This window comes from Castor canadensis, chromosome 9 (assembly GCF_047511655.1).
Source record: "Castor canadensis chromosome 9, mCasCan1.hap1v2, whole genome shotgun sequence".
Taxonomy (NCBI): Eukaryota; Metazoa; Chordata; class Mammalia; order Rodentia; family Castoridae; genus Castor; species Castor canadensis.
Genome location: NC_133394.1, coordinates 124,824,036 through 124,843,527, shown reverse-complemented (window position 1 = coordinate 124,843,527; position 19,492 = coordinate 124,824,036). Strand labels below are relative to the sequence as shown.

The following is a 19,492-nucleotide window of genomic DNA, read 5'->3' as shown; positions in this document are numbered from 1 at the left end:
AAGACAAACAAACAATTAAAGAAAAGAGAAAAAAAAAAAAACCCAGTTCAGGAACAGTAAAATTTCAGTCTTAGTCATTCTGGTGTTTCTCCTTTAGCATCCAGTCCTGTCTTTGCATCTCCGAGGCAGTTTTGGAGCAGCTTGTGGTGGTGCTGCAGTCCTCCTTTGCAAGCTGCAGCCTTGATTCATGTAGGACTATTAATGCTATCAACATAACCAACTGTTACTTGAAAATAGCATTGGATTTTGATTTATGTTAACTTTAGGGAGACAAATTAAATTTTTGGTTTAGTTAGTGTTTCAGTTATAACAACATTGATTTACTCATTTATACATTAAGTACTAATTTTGTCTTAGGATCTGCATTAATCACTGTGGTGTGTTTAAAGATAGGAGAGAAAGTCCCTATCTTCTCTGAATTCACAATCTAATTAGGCAGACTAAAAATATTAGATGGACTATGGCTCTGTGAGGAGCTTAATGGAAACTCTTCCCAATAAGCAATAATCAGACTTTACAACTTTGTCAAAATATTTACTTTAACACTTGGCAAACCCACCAGACTATAGACATCAAGCAAACTGAGAAGTGATTGTTCTTGAAAAATAACTGAACCTTGGGTAAGAGCAGTGGGAGTTGATGGGACTCCTTCTTGGGGCATCTCCCATTCATCCTAATTGAAGCTCTCCACATATACCCCCCCAGCTCATGGAACATCAAGGTGAAACCATCAAAACCTTCATTGCCAAACAAAGGGGAAGTAGATAGGAGCTTCTGTACATGGCAAGTGTATAAAGAAAAGTAGCATCGAGAACTCAGACTCTAGAACACAGATGGTGAACAGCAATAGATGATGTATTTCCAACTGCTGAGCATTCTAGCTTTATCCTCTGGACCACAAGATGCTTTCCAAGGCCTTTAAAGATAAAGGTTACTTTTGCTTTTGTTTTGTCTTAGAATCTATCTATAGTAGCTCTATGTGTATCAGACTATGATTAGGGAAGGACAGATAACAGGTTAGACTAGACAAGAAGAAGGCTTCAGCTTCTTTAGATTGAAAGAGGATAACTATGAAAACAGTGTGACCCCTACTACTTGGAAAATGGAAAGAAGAGGATTGCAGTTCAAGGCTAATGCAGGCAAAAAAGTTAGCTAAATCCTATCTCAAAAAACAAGCTAGGCATGATGGAATATGCCTATAATCCCAGCTATACAAGAGGTAGAGGTAGGAAGATCATGGCTTTAGGCTAGCCTGGGCAAAAAATACATGACCCTATCTGAAAAATAAATAAAGCAAAAAAAAGGGCTGAAGGTATGGCTCAAGTGGTAGAATACTTGCCTAGCAAGCATAAAACCCTGAGTCCAAACCACAGTACAGAAAGAGAGAGAGAAAGGGAGGGAGAAAGAGAGAGAGAGAGAAAGGGAGGGAGAGAAAGAGAGCAAGCTAAGTGATCAAATTCAAAATATATTTGTAAGATGAAATTTATAAGATTTGCTAACACTGAAATAAGAAAAGTTGACTGTGGCTGGTTGGGTGGAAGGGATTTATAAGAAGGCCATAGATTAGAGACAGAATTTGGAGAAGCCAACAAATGAGAAATTAAATAACAACCAAAAAAGCCTGGAACACTATCTATATGAATAGTTGGCTAAAGGGCTATGATAACAGAGGAAGTGTAGGTAAGAACCAATACAGAAACCTGAGAGGCCAAGCTCAAACAAGAGTTTTAGCAGAGTCCATGTGGTGGGCACTAAACAGAATTTTCTGAGCTGTCCATAGGACTAGAAACATGATTCAAGTTTGGGCGAGGCAGAAGCTATACAAGGTTCCTATCCAGCATGGTCATTTCAGCACTCCTTTATTTTTAATAAACACTTGGAATTAATCAAAACCCCTCTTGAAGTAAAATCAAGATGTTTTAAAGATAATGGTTTTGATTAATAACTCCCCCCAACTAATGTACTTCCTGTGAATGATTCAGACACTGCACCAAGACCTTAATTAACTCTGAAAGCACCAAGGAATCTTTTAGAAAGCAAGTCCTTAAGAGCCTAATAGTTAGTGTGGCCAAAGTGTTAATGCACCTTTTCAAAGCACTGAGGAACTAGGCAGATACAAATGGATGTAATGACTGTATAAAGAATAAATGGTGACGCACCTTGTCTCTGTTATACACTTTGAAGTCCCTTTTTATGTGTGAGATTCTGTGAGTTAATTTTTCCTGTCTGTGACATTCAAATGTTTTTAATTGCCAACCATCCGGATTTGCTGTTGGTATGAATCAGGACTTTTTATTTAATTAAGCCAGCTTATCTGTCACCCATCATAATTCATGCTGTCTTAATTACTTTTCCATTTCCGGGGCCAGTCATCTTATATTAATACAAATATAGGAGAATCTGAGTCATTTTTGTAAGATAAAAGTACTGAATGCCTATCAGATATGTCCACATGCTTCCTCACATATTTAGAAAGCATCAAAATAGCTTGGTAAAATTGTGTTCATATTCTTCTGGAAACCAGAAAATAAATCAGTATTTCAATTCATTCATTTACCTCATGACACCAAGCTTCCAAACCCCATCATTTATTTTCTGGAATTTTATATTTTCTTGCTTCTAACACTGTCCAATGACAGATTGTAAAGTGGGAAGCCTTTCTGCTTCTGGAGGTAATTATGGGGTAGCACTACCTCTCTGTACATTTTTGTCACTGGTGCATGTGTGACCGTTCTCATTCATTCATTAATTGAGTTTAATCACTGAGGAGGCAGCAGGGAATGAGACAAAAGAAAGTACTAACTTTTCCTTTTGAGCTCACATTTTTGTGGGACAGACAAACAGTAAACAGATAATAGCAACAATAATGAGTAAAGAAGGTAGTAGAAGGTGGCTCATGACTTCTGTAGGTGAGAGTTCAGAGAAGGCCTCTCTGAGGAGGTAGCATTGAAGCTGGCCTTCAAAAGGCAAGAGATGCCATGAGCTGAATCACAGGACCAGGCATTCTAGGAGGGATCCAGCAAGAAAAAAGTGGGAGTACAATCCAGGGACAAATGGAGTTCAGTGCCACTGGGGTGACATGAGCAGGGAAAGTGGTGGCAGATGAGCTGAGGGAGAGAGATTAGACCAAGGGAATGTGGGTTTCATTCCAAGTTCCATGGAAAGCTGCTGAGGGATTGAAACAAGGCAGTGATGTGATCTGATTTACGACTTGAAAAGATCAGTCTTGCTGCTCTGTGGTAAATGGATCAAAGGTGACGTGTTAGGGCAGAGTAATCCATGGCACAGCTGCCTGGATTCAGTTTCAACATAGAGGCCGTATGATCTGGGGCAAGTTTCTGAACCTCTAACCCTTCAGTTTCTTCTAATAAAAATCAATAATAATTGTACCTATTTCATAGGGTACAAGTTCATAGGTACATCAGATATGACAAAGAAAATACACATAGAGAGCCAGGCATGGTGGCACACATCTGTAATCTGAGCTATAAGGGATGCAGAGGTAGGAGGATCATGGTTCAAGGCCAGCCTGGGAAAAAAAGTGTGTAGCTCTATTTGAAAAATAAACTAAAGCAAAAAGAGCTACAGGTGTGGCTCAAGTGTTACAGCACTTGCTTAGCACGAGGTCCTGTGTTCAATTCCCAGTACCTCCAAAAAAAATTCACATAGAAGAGCTTGTCACACTATCAATAAATGTTAGCGATCAGATATTTCTGTCTTTCCCTCCTTATTACTACATATCCAGGTCTCAGAATTAAGTAATAAGAGTTACAATAATATTTTTTAAAGAAACAAATTTCTATTCCTTATGTCATTCCATAATTTCATTACCTTTTTGTTCTTTGGGTTTTAAAGGTTGCTAAGGTCTCTTAGAAAGATGGGTTGACTATTATTAGCTTTATTATGAAGTTAATGTTTTCAGCTTTCAAAATGGGGCAAGAGAGGTTGGATGTCTGATCCCAAGATTATAGAAATTACATAAGGGCTTATTTCCTGCCTCCAGCAGTGCCATGACACCCCCAGGCCCAGCTCAGCTGCATCCTCCCACCTTCTCTTTGGGCTCTGGACCACATTTGTTTCCCTCACAGGGTAATCTCGAGCCTCAGTGTTCCTCTGACTCTTTGATTTCCCAGTAAACCTTACTTCCTGCCCCCCTGCCATGCTACAACTGTATTTCAGATTCTCGTGATTTGTTATTTGCTTCTCAAAATAGGTTTGAGAATATTAAGAAAATAAAGTGGTCAACATAGCATGTGGCTGAGTATTCGTGAGAATAACAAGGAAGTTCTTTTAAGCTGTGATCTTTACTATAAGATGTCGTATGCAGACATTTCAGAATTGTAGCTGAAATTGAGGTGCATTTAGCAAATGTTGCTTTCCATGAGATAACACTTAAACCTGATTTTTTGAAAGCTGTGGTTCTCGTGTTTCATTGAAGTTAGTTGGGTAAATGACAATCTCTTTTGGCAAGAAGAATCTTGAGTGTCACCATTAATTCAGAAGAATCTTATAGTTCAACAACATAGAAGGCTTTGGGTTCCCTCCCTGTGAAAAATATTCAGAATTAGATACATGATGCTGATCAGGCATAGTGGCATGTACCTATAATTCCAGCTACTCAGGAGGTGAAAATCAGGAGAATCACAGTTTGAGGCTAGCCTGGGCAAAAAGCATGAGAACCTATCAGATAAGTAACCTGAAGCAAAAGGGCTAGGGATATCGCTTAAGTGGTAGAGCACCTGCTTAGCAAGCATGAGACCCTGAGTTCAAACCCCAGTATCACAAAACAAAAACAAAAACAAAAAACAAAACAAAAAAACATGATGTTATTCTGTTACTCTTCTGGCTCTTCTGATTTCAGGTTCTGTATTTCTTGTATTTTTTAATTGTGGGATTTAAAAAATCTCCATTTCAGAATTTTTACTTGGTCATATTTATTGTTTAATGACTTTTTTGTTTGGTGGGCTTTAAAATCTGCTAAGGCCTTTTAGGGTGGTTTGACTGTTACTAGCTTTATTATGAAGTCTATGTTTTCAGCTTTCAAACATGTCCTGTCTCTGAAGTAACAAGAAGTCCCTAAACCCAGGGTGGGTGATGTCAGTGTGTTGAAGCCACTGGCCCATGGAGTCTACAAAGGGTGGAATCTGCTAGTTGTTAATGTTTGCTTCTATTGTGCTGATCACATGGATGCCATGATGAATTTGTGAAAAGCAGTATTATTTCTAAATACTCTAGTAAATAATGACATAGTCTAGATTTTTTTACAAATCAATAATCAACATGTATGTGTGTGTTTTTGAAGCTTTCATATGGTATTAAGCTAAAATACCTGATAGCCCTGCAGTGTGTCCTTCTTCCTCCTCCACAGTGTGGCCATGGCTGTTTAAGAGTTTGATGTGAATAGCTCCATGAGCACGGAGAACCCACTCTGAATTCTCAGCCCTGCTGGCACGCGTTGCTGAGCGCCAGGGCTCTTGCCCTTCCCATGGCATTTTGCTCATGCCAGGTCAATGGATCTTTCTGGAGTTATCCCAACAGCCAAATATCCAATTGTTTCACAACTCAGTAAATGGATTACATTAATGTTAATATTTAAGCTTTTGCTTTTTTCCAAAATATGTATACATGAGCATACTCACTTTCTATGTTTACTTTTCTACCATAGATACGGGAGCAGAAAGACAGGCGCTAAAAGAAAATGTATATCCTAAACTAAGAGAATTCTGCAGAGAAAACTATGGATTGGAATTTCAGGTAACTCCAATACTAATCTTATTTTTAAATATGTCAGCTAAATATCTAGGGTTTGTTTCTTGACATCATTTGGCTGTTTAAAAAGGCAAGTTTTAAGCCCTGAAAAACTTCCATCCTTTAAGCATGGGAAAAAAGGAACACTGGAAAATGGAAATAAAATATTCAGTCATTTTGGGTGTTTTACACTTAAATACTGTGCTTTTTGGACCCTGGCTGCTATTGGTCCATCTCTTTTCTTCAAGCCATATTTATTCACTTATTTCATAGCCTCCACTCTTATCAGAAAGGGTAAGGTTGCTGAGCATCTGCCTTTAAGCTTATGCTGAGGTGTGGTACCTAGTAATATTTTGCATCTCCAACCAGGACCAACTTTTTCTAAGTATTTCCTTTCAGCAGCCTACCCAGCCTTTGCCTTCTATCTGCCTTTCAGTTTTTGTTCATGTTGTAGAATGTCCTTTCTCTGAGAATTCCAAGATTTTACCATTTACCAAAAAATTGTGTGTGTGTGTGTACCCTTCAAAGACAGTAACTGTACACATCATTGCTAAAGTTTGTAAACCCTATCATTTTTATACACTGTTGATTTTGCCTCCTGATAGAGAAGTACTTGAAAATATTTGATGTGTCTTGAACATCCAAAACTTGAAAAAGTCAGTGGCCCCTGCCACAGATAATATTATTTATTCAGAATTTTTCAGCCTCATTTACACTGGAAACGTTAACTCTTTGCTGTTATCTCAACTACATGTTTATATATCAAATGATAAATGTGTCATATGGGGTTTTGGTACAAGACTACACGATGTACTGTTGTTAATGGAAGAAATTTCACCTTTCCTTCGCTTCGTGACTAAATGTTTTACCTTGGAATGCCTCACAATGTTTCTAATATGATATAGAAAGTAATTTTCTCTAAATGGTTTCAATATCAATGTACAATGTCAGTCAGCAGCAGGCCATTATGACACACACACATTGAAGAGTGACTCATAAGTCACCATTTACTTGATAAATTGAGAACTTAAATGGAATTCCTTGTCATGAATTCAGCATTCTCTGAGGAATCTGGTTCTACTGATAAGGGAATACCAAGTGTTGCAAAACTTCTGTCAAGATTCCCAAGACTTAGACACTTCTTGGGGACTCAATTACCACAGAGGGAGTGGTGTGTCCAGAGATATTAATCCTGTCTTTGAGTTTGTTTTGCACCTTTTTTGTCACCAGAGGGAGGAAGTTGTTAAGCTACAGAGCGGACTCCATAAAACACAGTATTGTGGTGGTGACTGAGATTAGCTGAGTTAAAAAAAAGAAGAAGTGTATTTTCTAAATTGAAGTTGGTGCAGGAGAAGACTAAGACAGCTGAAGGAAAACTACAAAAAGTAAGGTCTGTAGAATGAACTGTGTCAAGAACCACTGTAAGCAGGCAGACTGGATCAGTCAGTGAGATGCTGGACAGCAGTGGACACAGAAGACATGGACTCAAGCCCCCATAGTGACTTAACATGCCCATCCTGCTGTGTAGTGTCTAAACCAGGGATGGTAACAGCTTACATGTCTGTGATGGTGTTTAAAGTAAAACATGCAAGGTTATATTTGCTTCTCTGTAAGCTGAACAGGAGCTCAAAAAATATCCAAATCTTCTGAGAATGTACTTTTTAGGATAGTTTTTACGGAAAGTTAATTATAGATCATCTCTCTTAGGATATGTTTTAGAGCAAGCAGTTCTCTTTCCTCGACTGCAACAAAATGTGCCAGATGCTTCATGCAAAGCCAATTCACCCCAGAATAGTCCAGATTCCATCTTTGGTTATACATTGAACCCAGGAGAACCAAATTCCCCAGACCTGCCAATCTGTTTCATACTTGCCTTTGCTTATTCTGTTCTCACCACCAGAACTGTTGAGTAAAACCTTTACTAAATTAGATTGATAGACTATGGCCTGCATTTTAAACAAGCCCACATACCTTTTATCTATGTGCCTACTTGACAGCCTATTTTATAGTATTCTTTTTAAAATTTAAACTAAGATGTTTGATGAAAAGGCATCAGACTAATTATGTGACGTATAGAGAGAGTGATTGCCCACTGATGGGACAACAGAGGAAAGAACATGAAGCTCTCTCAAAGTAAAGAACAAAGACATGGCATTTAAACAACGGATCCTTTGATTTGCCAGTGTTCACCAGGTGCCCTCAGCTACAGAGAAGAGGACAGAAAGTAATGCAGGGGTGAAAGCAAGTGGTGTGGGACCAGATAAATAAAGGCTACTCATAGACACCACTTGTTCTTCCTTTCAGATCATATCTCCATTCCAACTGCTCTAATTGCTTCAAAAACTAGATGAACAAATAGTTCCTTAAATGGTCTCTTTTCCTGCTTACTGCCAGTAGGTCACAAGTCTTTGAGGACGAAACTCTTTCTTATTTGTTTTTAAATCCTTCGGCCTGGAACAGAATTTGGCATTGAGTGGGATTTAGGAAAACTGTTCAGCAAGGTCAGAACTTTTACACCATCACCCTCCTTGAGGTTTTCTGTCCCTCCACAGAGCATCTTCCTTGCATGTCATATTGTCAGTTTCTTTGCTTCAAATTTTTAATGGCTGTCTGTTGCCTATAAGGACTGTCTTTAAGGTGAGCCCAGCTGTCTCTGCAGCTTCCTCTCCTACTCTTCCCAATGAAGCAGTCTTTTATGGTTCCCAGATATATTCCCTCCTCCTACTCTCCGAACTCCTTTAAATATGCCCACACCCCACTGGTCCAGTGAGCCAAGAACAAGCCTAGCTAGTGCTGGGATCCTTGAGGGGTTTCATTGTACTTCCATACATGCATACAGCACATCTCAATCCATTTCACCCCCTTTGTCCCTCTCACCACCACCCTCACCTCTTGTTGAAACAAGATTTCATAGTTCTGTTCTCATATATGGATATAAAGTTCTTCAACCATGTTCAGCCCCACTCCACTTTCTGCTCTCACCCTCCCCTCTCCCACTGGCCCCCACTCCCAACAGGACCTGTTTCACATTCCTGATATTCATCTTGAAACACTAGATTCCACATAGAGAGAGAACATCTGGCATTTCTCTTTCTCAGTCTGGCTTATTTTGCTTAACATGATGATTTCTCGTTCCACCCATTTTCCTGCAAATGGCATAATTCCATTCTTTTTATGGCTGAGTAATACTCCTTTGTGTATGAGTATATATGGCACATTTTTGTACCCATCCATCAGTTATGGGAACCTAGGCTTAAAATTATGGTGGAAATATTATGTATGCATGTATATAAGTGGAAAAATTAGACCTGTTGAAACTATTCTAGGAATGGGGAGTGGGGGAAAAAGGAGAATGATGGAGGGGGTGAATTCAGCTATGATATATTATAAGAACTTCTGTAAATGTCACAATGGACCCCCACTACAATAATAAAAATTAAAAATCACTTTTTAAATGCCCCTCCTCCATTAATTGGGAATTCTCATAAGTCAGCAATCATATTATTTATCTTCATATGACCTGTGTCTTTTATAGTACCTGGCTCATACTAGATATATGGTTGACTGAACTGAATTTATTGAGTAATTAAGACACAGAAGTTGAGAATCCAAACCAGTGTTATACAAAAGAAAAAGCATGAGTTGCAGATGTAAGCCACATATGTAGTTTTAAATTTCCTACTAGTGACATTTTAAAAAGTAAAAGGAAAGAGGTAAATTTTACGTCAACATATCCTAAACATATGGTCAATATAAGAATCACTCATTAAGTATTTTACATCTTGTTTTCATCCTAAATCTCAAAGTTCAGGGTATAATTTACACTGAGAACACATTCCAACTTGTTCTGGCCTCATTTCAGGTGCTTGACAGCTGTGTGTAACCAGTGGCTCCCAGACTGTACAACGCAGCACCTCTAGATGGCTGGAGTGCTGGTGGGGCCTTTCTGACAGGAGAGAGCCTGATAACCCAGTGATGGGCATCTAGCTGAGAGCCTTAACTAGATGAGCTGCAGTGGGAATGAAGTTCATTTGCACATGTTTAAAGAAAACAAAAAGGATTAAGAAAGTAATTCTTCCACTTGTCAAATAGTAACATTTTGAAAAATCGGTCACTTTTGGATGTTGTGTTAATGTATAATCTGAAATTGTTTTAATGTATTGTACTGATGCATAATCTGAAATAGTTAATGTAACCTTCAAAAGTACTGTGGAATCATGACTCTCTAGCTATCATCTATGAGGCAAAAAGACCAAACTTTACAGTCAGCAATTCATTTGCCTGTTGTATTAATACTTGAAATGATTTGAAATCAAGAGAAGCACATGACAGAAACTCATTTCTAAATTGTAAACTAAGGGCTCTTGTCTTGATGGGTGCCATTTGTTACCTTCTGAATTTTTCCTAAACATAGCTTTCAAAATTAGTTTCCCCCATATGCGTTTGCAATTAAGTGTAAGGACTTGGTCTCCCAATGAGAGCTCTTCCCGTGTGCTGGCTCCAACCCTGCTCCTCCATTCTTCGTGCCAGCTGGCTTTCCAGACATGTAGGAAAATGTGAGAGTAAAACCACTTCCTGCCAGCAGAGCGGTCTCGGCCATCTTTGCTTTCTGCCTCAGGGTGATGCTATGATCACCCCGATACTCATCCTGGGTAAAGGTGTGTTCCCACCCTTTGTCAGGTGTTGGCCCATCTTCGCTGAGGTTCCATCCCTCTGTGTCTTTTGGCAGCACAGGTCCAGACGTGTCCTCATGGTTTTCCTTCCTCTCCAGACCTATAGTTACAGCATTATCTCCTCATACTCTTGTCTGTATGGAGTCATCCCTGTATCAGCATCTCCAACTCCTATCCATAGTTGCATGAGAATAATTCTGTTTTGAATGTTAATGTGTTCAAAACAAAACTCATCCCTCTTCCCCTTTTCCTACTGGCTAAAATGTTACTATCCCCCTGTCTTCAAGACTTTAAACTCTTGGCTCATTGCCAGTCCATTCTTCCAGCCTCTACAATCTAGACCCAAGCTGCTGCTGTTCCTTCAGTTCATCAGTCACTGTCTTTCTTAGAAGCTCACCTTTTTTACATTTCACAAGTCTCTGTCTTTGCTTAGGCTTTTGTCTTTTCTTAGTTGAATGACAAAGTAACCTTTTCCTAATCTCTCTTTGCCCTTGTTCCTTTTTTAGTCCAGAATGTACTCAAGGGTTCAATCTTACCAGATTTCATTGCTTCTAAGACTTTCACATTTTTTATATCTCTAAAATTAAAATTCATCTTACAAATAAATTGGTGGCACGATGTCACTGGCAGTATATTTCCTTTTTATTGATATGTGCGATATTGAAGCAGCCTACACTGCTGCTATTTTAGGTTCAATATAATGTAGCATGTTAGGTTATTTATAAATATAGTGGAAACTGCATGAAGTTTTCTGTTATATATGCATTTGGGTTCCAATCCTGAATCTGCAGATTACCCATTCTGTGATCTCTTTGATATGTTGATGACTTCTTTATAAAATGAATTGGTTAGTGATTATCTTCCAGAATTCTTGCAAGAATTTAATGAGGTAACACAGAGTGCCTGGCACATGGATAGCATTCAACCCATGTTAACTTTCTTGACTTTCAGCTTTTCAGTTATTTCTCTTCATGAAGAACCTAGTGTAATCAAATTACTCATGTGCATTTTTCTTTTGACATTCTGAGTGTACTGAAATATCTTTGATCTGGTTCATCCCAAGGCATCTGTCTCTCTGAGGAGCATTTACTGTCTGAAACAAAAAGAATGTGAATGGGAAGAATATTCAGGAAATATTTATTGTCTCACATATATAGTGTGATTATGCAGCAAGACAAAAACTGGAAAGTCCACTATGATAGTCAGTCTGTACTGCTGTAACAGAGGCTGTGTAACTTATAAAAAAACAAAAATTGTTTCCTCACAGTAGTCTAGCAAGGCCAAAAATCAAGGTGCCAACATGGCGCCTTAAACACTGTATCCTCCAGATGGGAGGAACACTTTGCCCATGGTAGGCAGTAGAGAGGCAAAAGGGAAGACTCCCTCTGTCAGTCTCCCTTTAATCTATTTTAGTCTCCCTCTTGACCTACACAACTCCCAGAAAGGCCTAACCTCCCAACACTGTCACATTGGGGATTAAGTTGCCATGAATTTCAGACATCAGGTTATTCACTTGAGAGTTATCTAAATTCATTTGATCACTTCTTTGGTGCATCAGCCAGTCCTATAAGACTCTGCCCCTAGAGATCTAATCTGTAGAGAAAAGGTTACAGTTTCTTAGCAAGGCAGATCTGGACCCTACCCCATGTAGTCTCTAAAAGAATAGTAAGGGGCTGGAAGAGTGGCTCAAGCAGTAAGAATGCCTGCCATTAAGCATGAAGCCCTGAGTTCAAACCCCAGTGTCACCAGAAAAAAAAAAACAAAGAATAGTAGAAAGAGATGGTGGGGGAAGGAAAATTCATCAGACTTGCTTCCCTATTTCCTTTCTGTAAGCTTTGCTTCAGAAGAGGGGAGGTGGCACCCCGTTAGAATAGCCATCATTAGCGACACCACCAACAACAGGTGTTGGCGAGGATGCGGGGGAAAAAGGAACCCTCTTACACTGTTGGTGGGAATGTAAACTAGTACATCCACTCTCGAAAAAAATTTGGAGACTTCTTAAAAAGCTAAACATTGATCTACCATTTGATCCAGCAATACCACTCTTGGAGATATACCCAAAAGACTGTGACACAGGTTACTCCAGAGGTACCTGCACACCCATGTTTATTGCGGCACTATTCACAATAGCCAAGTTATGGAAACAGCCAAGATGCCCCACCACTGATGAATGGATCAAGAAAATGTGGTATCTATACACAATGGAATTTTATGCAGCCATAAAGAAGAACAAAATGTTATCATTCGCTGGTAAATGGATGGAATTGGAGAACATCATTCTGAGTGAGGTTAGCCTGGCCCAAAAGACTAAAAATCCTATGTTCCCCCTCATATGCAGACATTAGATCAAGGGCAAACACAACAAGGGGATTGGACTTTGATCACAACATAAAAGCAAGAGCACACAAGGGAGGTATGAGGATAGGTAAGACACCTAAAAAATTAGCTAGCATTTGTTGCCCTCAATGCAGAGAAACTAACGCAGATACCTTAAAAGCAACTGAGGCCAATAGGAGAAGGGGACCAGGAACTAGAGAAAAGGTGAGATCAAAAAGAATTAACCTAGAAGGTAACACCCACGCACAGGAAATCAATGTGAGTCAATGCCCTGTATAGCTATCCTTATCTCAACCAGCAAAAACCCTTGTTCCTTCCTATTATTGCTTATACTCTCTCTTCAACAAAATTAGAGATAAGGGCAAAATAGTTTCTGCCGGGTATCGAGGAGGTTGGGGGGAGAGGGGGGGGTGGAGTGGGTGGTAAGGGAGAGGGTGGGGGCAGGGGGGAGAAATGACCCAAGCATTGTATGCACATATGAATAATAAAAAAATAAAAATTAAAAAAAAAAAAAGAAGAGGGGAAGTGGGCTAGATAAGTGAGTGAAAAAAAGTGGGTAAATAGTAACACTGAGAACAGCTCACCTCTCCTCTACCTGGACTCTTGAAAGAGAGACCCTTCCAACAACCTCACTCCCCAGCCAACCAGGATGTGGTTATGTTGTGGTCATGACAGTAGAAAGCCTGAGGTTTAACTCTCCCAAGCTTCCCTTCGGTATTAAATATCACATATGTGGAGTTGACTGCCATTTCCAGTACCCATGGCAGAGAGGTGACCACACAAAAGCCTGGGGGGCCCCCAAACCCAACCCTGACTGCCAGTACCCAGGTAGGCATTAGGCATCAGCTCAGGGTTGTGCCCAGGAACACAACCTGGACATCATTTTAGTGAAAAGCAGCAGGGGAAGTCAAGTGTCTTGAGATACTTGGTATCTTGATACTAGAGAGCATAAGCATTAACTAAAGGCTCCATGAAAATACCATTCTGAACTAAGCTTTAAGTGGGGCAGAACTAAAAGTTCACTTTATCCTGCTAAGCAGAGGATAAAGGCTTGTGCAAGAAGCTCAAACTAGCTTTAGATAAAATAGTTGTATTAGTTACTTTTGTGTTCTATAACCAAAATACCTGACAGGAGCAACTTAAGGAAAGAAGGATTCATTTTGGCACATGGTTTCAGTGGGTTCAGTCCATGATCATTTGGCCCCATGCACTTGAGCAGAACATCATGGTGAGGAGCTTGTGGCAGAGATGCGGTGTCTATGACTTCTCCAGTGACCTACTTTCTCAGCTAAGCCCCACCTCCTAAAGTTTCCAGAACCTCCCAAAATGGCAACACCAGCTGCAGCAGAAGCATTCAAAGCATGAGCCTGTGTGGGACATTTCATACTCAAACTATAAAAATAATGAAGCTATCTCCTCCATGCATGTCAAAGTTGTAAATTAAGTTTAATTTTGTGAGTATCATATGAGCTTGGCTTTCTGAGTAATTACTGATCTGGACCATCATGCACTTTTAAAATGAAGGCCCATCATCAGTTGTGCCTACTACTTTTCTTCTGCCATTTCCTTCTGCCCTCGCCAAAGCCCTCCTGTTCCATCAACCCTAGTCTCCTTCTCTGTTCATGTTGTTTTTTTTCTGCCAGCTGTCTGCCTGCTTAAGAATCTCAAAATGCACTTTGACCTCTGAGTGACCAAAACATGTGCCTGGCTTTGTAACTGACACTATTGTTGTGATGCCCTTGGTCTTCTTCCCCCATTGTCATTTTCCATTCTTCCATCCATCAAATGGATACTACAGGGAAACACATGTCTCTTCATTTGAATCATACATCATTTCTCCCAGGCCGGGGTTCTAGTCTGTTTAATTACTTCACATTTCACAACTGTCCATCACAGCCTGGACAGGCCTTTCCAAGTTGATTTTTTCTGGAAGTATTATAAACAAGTTACATCACCAGTCTCCCATCCATGTGAGCAACCCAGCTTATGTTGGGGACAGAAAAATAAAATAGGGATGATAATAGTTAAGGGAAGGGAAGTATGTTATAGTTGAACTCCATTGTTTCAATTTAATCATAAATTCTACTTGACAATTTCTGCAGCATAGAACAGCTCTTCTGGAATTCTCAGGCCTGACTTCCTAAGGAAGTTTGTTCCTCCTTTATTTTGTACTCACAGATAACCTTCTTCATAATTTTTCTCCTAAATATACAGTGGTAACATTGTAAGAAGATTCAGAATTTACTGGAGGAGCTATACTTTGCTGAGTATTAATTTCTGCTAAATTGTGACTGAGTACTCCCAACAGTGAAAATCACCTGTGAGGATTAGTCTTTCACTAAACAAAATGAGAAATAGTCCCCCATTTTCAGGTGACATTTAAGTGCCCCAATTTAATACAGTCACCACAAAGCCTTTCTTAAACTCTGAACACATAGGAGCTATTTTTTCCATCCTTATTTTTTATTCTTTATAGAAGGAGGGAACATTTTTAAAAGTGTTCATAGAATAAAAAGAGCCCTCATTTAAGAGGTTTTGGCAATAATTAAGTATGGACCCTTAAAAAGTATCTTGGCACCAGTTTTCTCATCTTTGAAATAAAACATTTCTTCTACCTGATCTTCATTTCCTTTCACCTCTCAAAATTTGTATTATGACCTTTCTATCTCCACATAAGCAGGTCAAGTCACATTTCTGTCTGTCCCTGTCTGGGAAAGATCCTCCAGCCCCTTGGAAGAAGTCTCCAATGACTTGGCTTTGGCACAATGGATAGTGCCTAGATTTCTTCTAGACAGACATCTCCTATGTAGATTTCCTTCAAGTCCAGACATGTACATTACTTCCCCTGTGACATCTACAGCAGATCTCCAGGGGCAGATTTAGGTGTTTGGTCCCCTGAGCTCAATTCATTTATTCACGGACATTCACTGAGTCTCTGCTCTACACCAAGCAGTTACGAGTGCAGCAGACACCATATTGTTGAAAACAGTCTCTGACCAAATGGAGCTCCATCTCCCTGAGCACAGCTATGAATCACAGCAACCAGGGTGAAGCTGGCTGCCAAAGAGATGTAGGTGTTCTGGGCATGGGAAGAAGCAATGTGCAAGGCTGTGCTCATCCTATCTAAAGTCATCCTGAAGGCTCATGGAGGGACCAATGTCTAAGCCAAATCCTGAAGGATGGTAGAAATGGCCATGTTGGAAAGGAGAACATTCCACACAGAAGGAGCACATTGTCTTAGACAAGTTTGGAAGAGAACTTTTAACATCACATAGAATCTACTGCCTGACAGGCACTATTCTAAGTGCTATGTATATGTTAACTTATTTAAGCCATGCTGTGAGACTAGGAGATAATTCCATCTTCCTCCTTTGTTTAGGTGAGGAAACTTGGAAATAGAAAAGTAAATGACTGCTGATGATATCACTACAAGTAAGTGACTTGATCAAGATTTGTAGGGGTCAGGCAGTTTGACACCTGTGCCCATGCTTTTAAGCACTGCACCAAACAACCTCTCCCAGTCTCATATTGATGGAAACATATATATATATGCATAGGTATACATAGATGGAGTTGCAAAATAGTGTTAAAAGCCCACGTTCAAATCCCACTTCTATTCTTTACCTGTGTGACTGTGAGCAAGTTACTTTATCTGTGTCTCCATCATTCACCTGTAAAACAGGAAGAATAGTTCTATCTACTTCATAAAAAGAGTAAATAAGTTATTCCCTGTAGTGTCTCAGTGAGTAAAAGAAGTCTTTGCTGCAGTGATCATATTTACATTTTTTTAAAAGATCCCATCTGCCTATAGCATGTCTAGTGGATGAACGGGAGCAAGACTACAATAAAAGACATAATTTAATATATTTAATACAGGTACCTGTACTTCCAGGTTGCAGGGGATGTGGAAATTCCAATGAGAGCAGGAACAGAGCCAACTTTGGGTTTTTCACTCAACCACCTTCTTTGTGGTCAGTTGTCTTGCCACAGGTGGGAGCTTGTACTGCTTGCAGCCTGGTTAAACTTGCTATTAGCTGCTACTCAGCCTGGATGCATAGCAGCTTCTGGCTGGCTACTGCTTCTCTGCTGCCAGAAACTCCCAGTCCCTTTTATCTGCCTCCATGTGGAGCAAGCCCTGATAGTCAGGTCTCACCCGAGTTCAAGGTTGAGTTCTTCCTAAACACACATAATTTTTAAAGCTGTCCAGAGGCTCCATCTCTCAGGACCCATGGTCAGGTCTGAGCCATGAGTCGTTTGCATGAGGCTTGGGTCTAACCTCATCCAGCCTCATATTGTTAGACTCTGTCTTTCTGGTGGACATCTTTGACCCCTGAGGCCTGCCAGTGGTCATGGTGACCTTGATTTAGGACCTGCTTTTTTCTAAAATCACCTATTTTAGTCATGCCCCATATAACTTTTAGTCATAGATTTCATAATCAAGAAAATAATTGCAGGTGATATAAAGCCAGTATTCATAATAGTTCCTGTAAAAGTGTAGCCATCAATGATGTAGACTTAGATGTGGTACTAGATGTGGTCTTATGACCAGTACATATAGAGGTCATTCTACCCAGAAAGAGAACTACCAAATGTATAACCCATACCTCACCATTGCCAAACAGTGTCCTGTAAACCTAGACTGACTTTTAAGATTCTTTTCTGCTAACTTTCTTCTGTGAGAAGAAACATTCTAGAAATAAGATGCAAATACTAAAGCAAACTCCAATGAGTGCTGTCTTGCCCATTGTGACCTTTGACGTCTCTGTCCTTGGTACCATTCCAGACTTTCTGGACCTGCTTTGTGTTTTTTTTGAATATTTTAAGTGGGGGCAGATATTAATCCTTTAAAGAATAGATTTTACTTTTTTGAAAAGATAATATGTGTTCAAGGCCATATTTTATATATGGCAAAACCAGGAAAGTTTGCTAAATATCATTTTTAATCCAAACCAATTATATAGTGACAAGATCTTTTTCAAGCATGAAATGAAGTTATTCCTAAAGAAGAAATGCACTGAGCAATGGCAGCATTGTTGGAATAAGTAAGTAGTGTCTGCTTGTAATAACTTAGAAGAATAGCCTTCACTCCAGTACTGAGTTTGGTTTTTGTTGTTTGTTCTTTTTTTTGGTGGTACTGGGGGTTGCACTCAGGGGCTCATGCTTTCTAGCAGGTGCTCTTCCACTTGAGCCACTCTGCCATCCCTTTTTGCATTGGTTATTTTTGAGATAGGATCTTGCCTTATGCCTGAGTCAGCCTGGATCACAATCCTCCTATTTGTGCTAACCTGCATAGCTGGGATGACAGATATGCACTACCATACTCAACTACTGATTGAGATGGGGTTTCATGAACTTTTTTCCCAAGCTGTCTTAAACCTCAGTCCTCCTGATCTCTGTCTTCCAAATAAATAGGATTACATATTTGAATCACTGTACCTGACCAGTACTGTGTTTGTTTAAAAATAATATACATATTATCTCTGTACATTTCCATTCAGATTCAGAAAGTACCCTATAGTGTAAGAAATTTTAGAAAGAAAACATTTTGTTAAATATTATATCCAAGGGCTCTTTCCAAAGAAATGACAGTATTGATGCGACCAAGAATTCAAATTTGATTGTCCTCTTTTGGCGGGGGCAGGAGGTTGTTATTTGTTCTTTACATGTTGTTTTATTGTTTTGTAATCTTTGTATTTAAATGAGTACATCTTATTGCAAGGGGAGAATTTATTAGGACTTTATTTGCTGGGGTTTTTGTTTCTTTGTTTTCAGATCAATTCAACACATTATAATAAGCATAATAAATTAGCTTCTCTAAGAATTCTTTAAAACAAGTAAGATGGTTTTAAATAAAAAAGATAAAATCAAATTACTTTCGTGAGCTCTTATACTTAAGTGATGAAATAAGTAAAGGCACATAAAATGTTCTGCCAACAAGTTAGTATTCCCATAAATAGTAAATTAGATTCCAGCATCCACACTGCCTGGACATTAGGCTAAAAGCTAAACTTAATTTTTTTAAGTATATAATAAATCTTGTCTCATTGAGCACTTTCAATTCCAAGTGATTTTTGCCAGTTATTGCTCATGTGGCTATATGGCATAACTGTTCACCCAAAATGGTGTTTTATACTGCATAAATTGGATATTTCATTTACTTATTCCCTGTCTTCATGGTTGCTTGATTTTATTCTTTTTCATCATCTTCCAGCTATAAAGACATACAAAACAGACAGTTTAGTGGAGAAAAGCTGAAGGCAGGAGAATATTTAAACAAAGCTACTAAGGTAAAAAGACAAGCAGTTTATAAAGGCCTGAAAGAAGTGACCAAATTGTAAGAAATAATGGATACAAAAACTTTCAGAATACCTCCATAGTAGGTGGCAAGTCAGTTATGCAATATTTGGCTTCAGAAATGCCAAAGATTAATGAATATAAAAGCCCTGTTCTGATATTTTTATGCTGGTCTTTGTCCACACATACTTAGGCAGGAGCTTCTCGGTTACCTCTTAATATACTAGCTATTTGCACACAACTACACTACAGATAAGAGATATACAACCTGTAGAAAGTCACCATACCAGCAGATTTACAAACTATCATTTTAAATGCCTTTGCTATCCAAATTCATGTTCATTCACCCACTTTTTAGTATATTCACAATTTTGTAGCAGTTAAGAAAATCAATTTTAAAACATTTTCATCACTCCATAAGCAATCCCTGTGTATTTATC

At 39.1% G+C, this 19,492-nt stretch overlaps 1 protein-coding gene across 2 annotated transcripts in view; it reads left to right on the top strand.

Annotated features, from left to right (window-relative positions):
* Positions 1–19,492, top strand: part of Nwd2 (NACHT and WD repeat domain containing 2) — a 165,139-nt gene that overhangs the window by 63,092 nt on the left and 82,555 nt on the right. Inside the window, exon 2 of one of the 2 annotated variants that reach the window (XM_020187066.2) lies at positions 5,666–5,754. In XM_020187066.2, coding sequence (XP_020042655.2) covers positions 5,666–5,754 — 89 coding nt within the window. Of the gene's footprint in view, positions 1–5,665; positions 5,755–19,492 lie in introns of those variants that run through there. The other variant, XM_074042462.1, reaches the window with a different exon arrangement.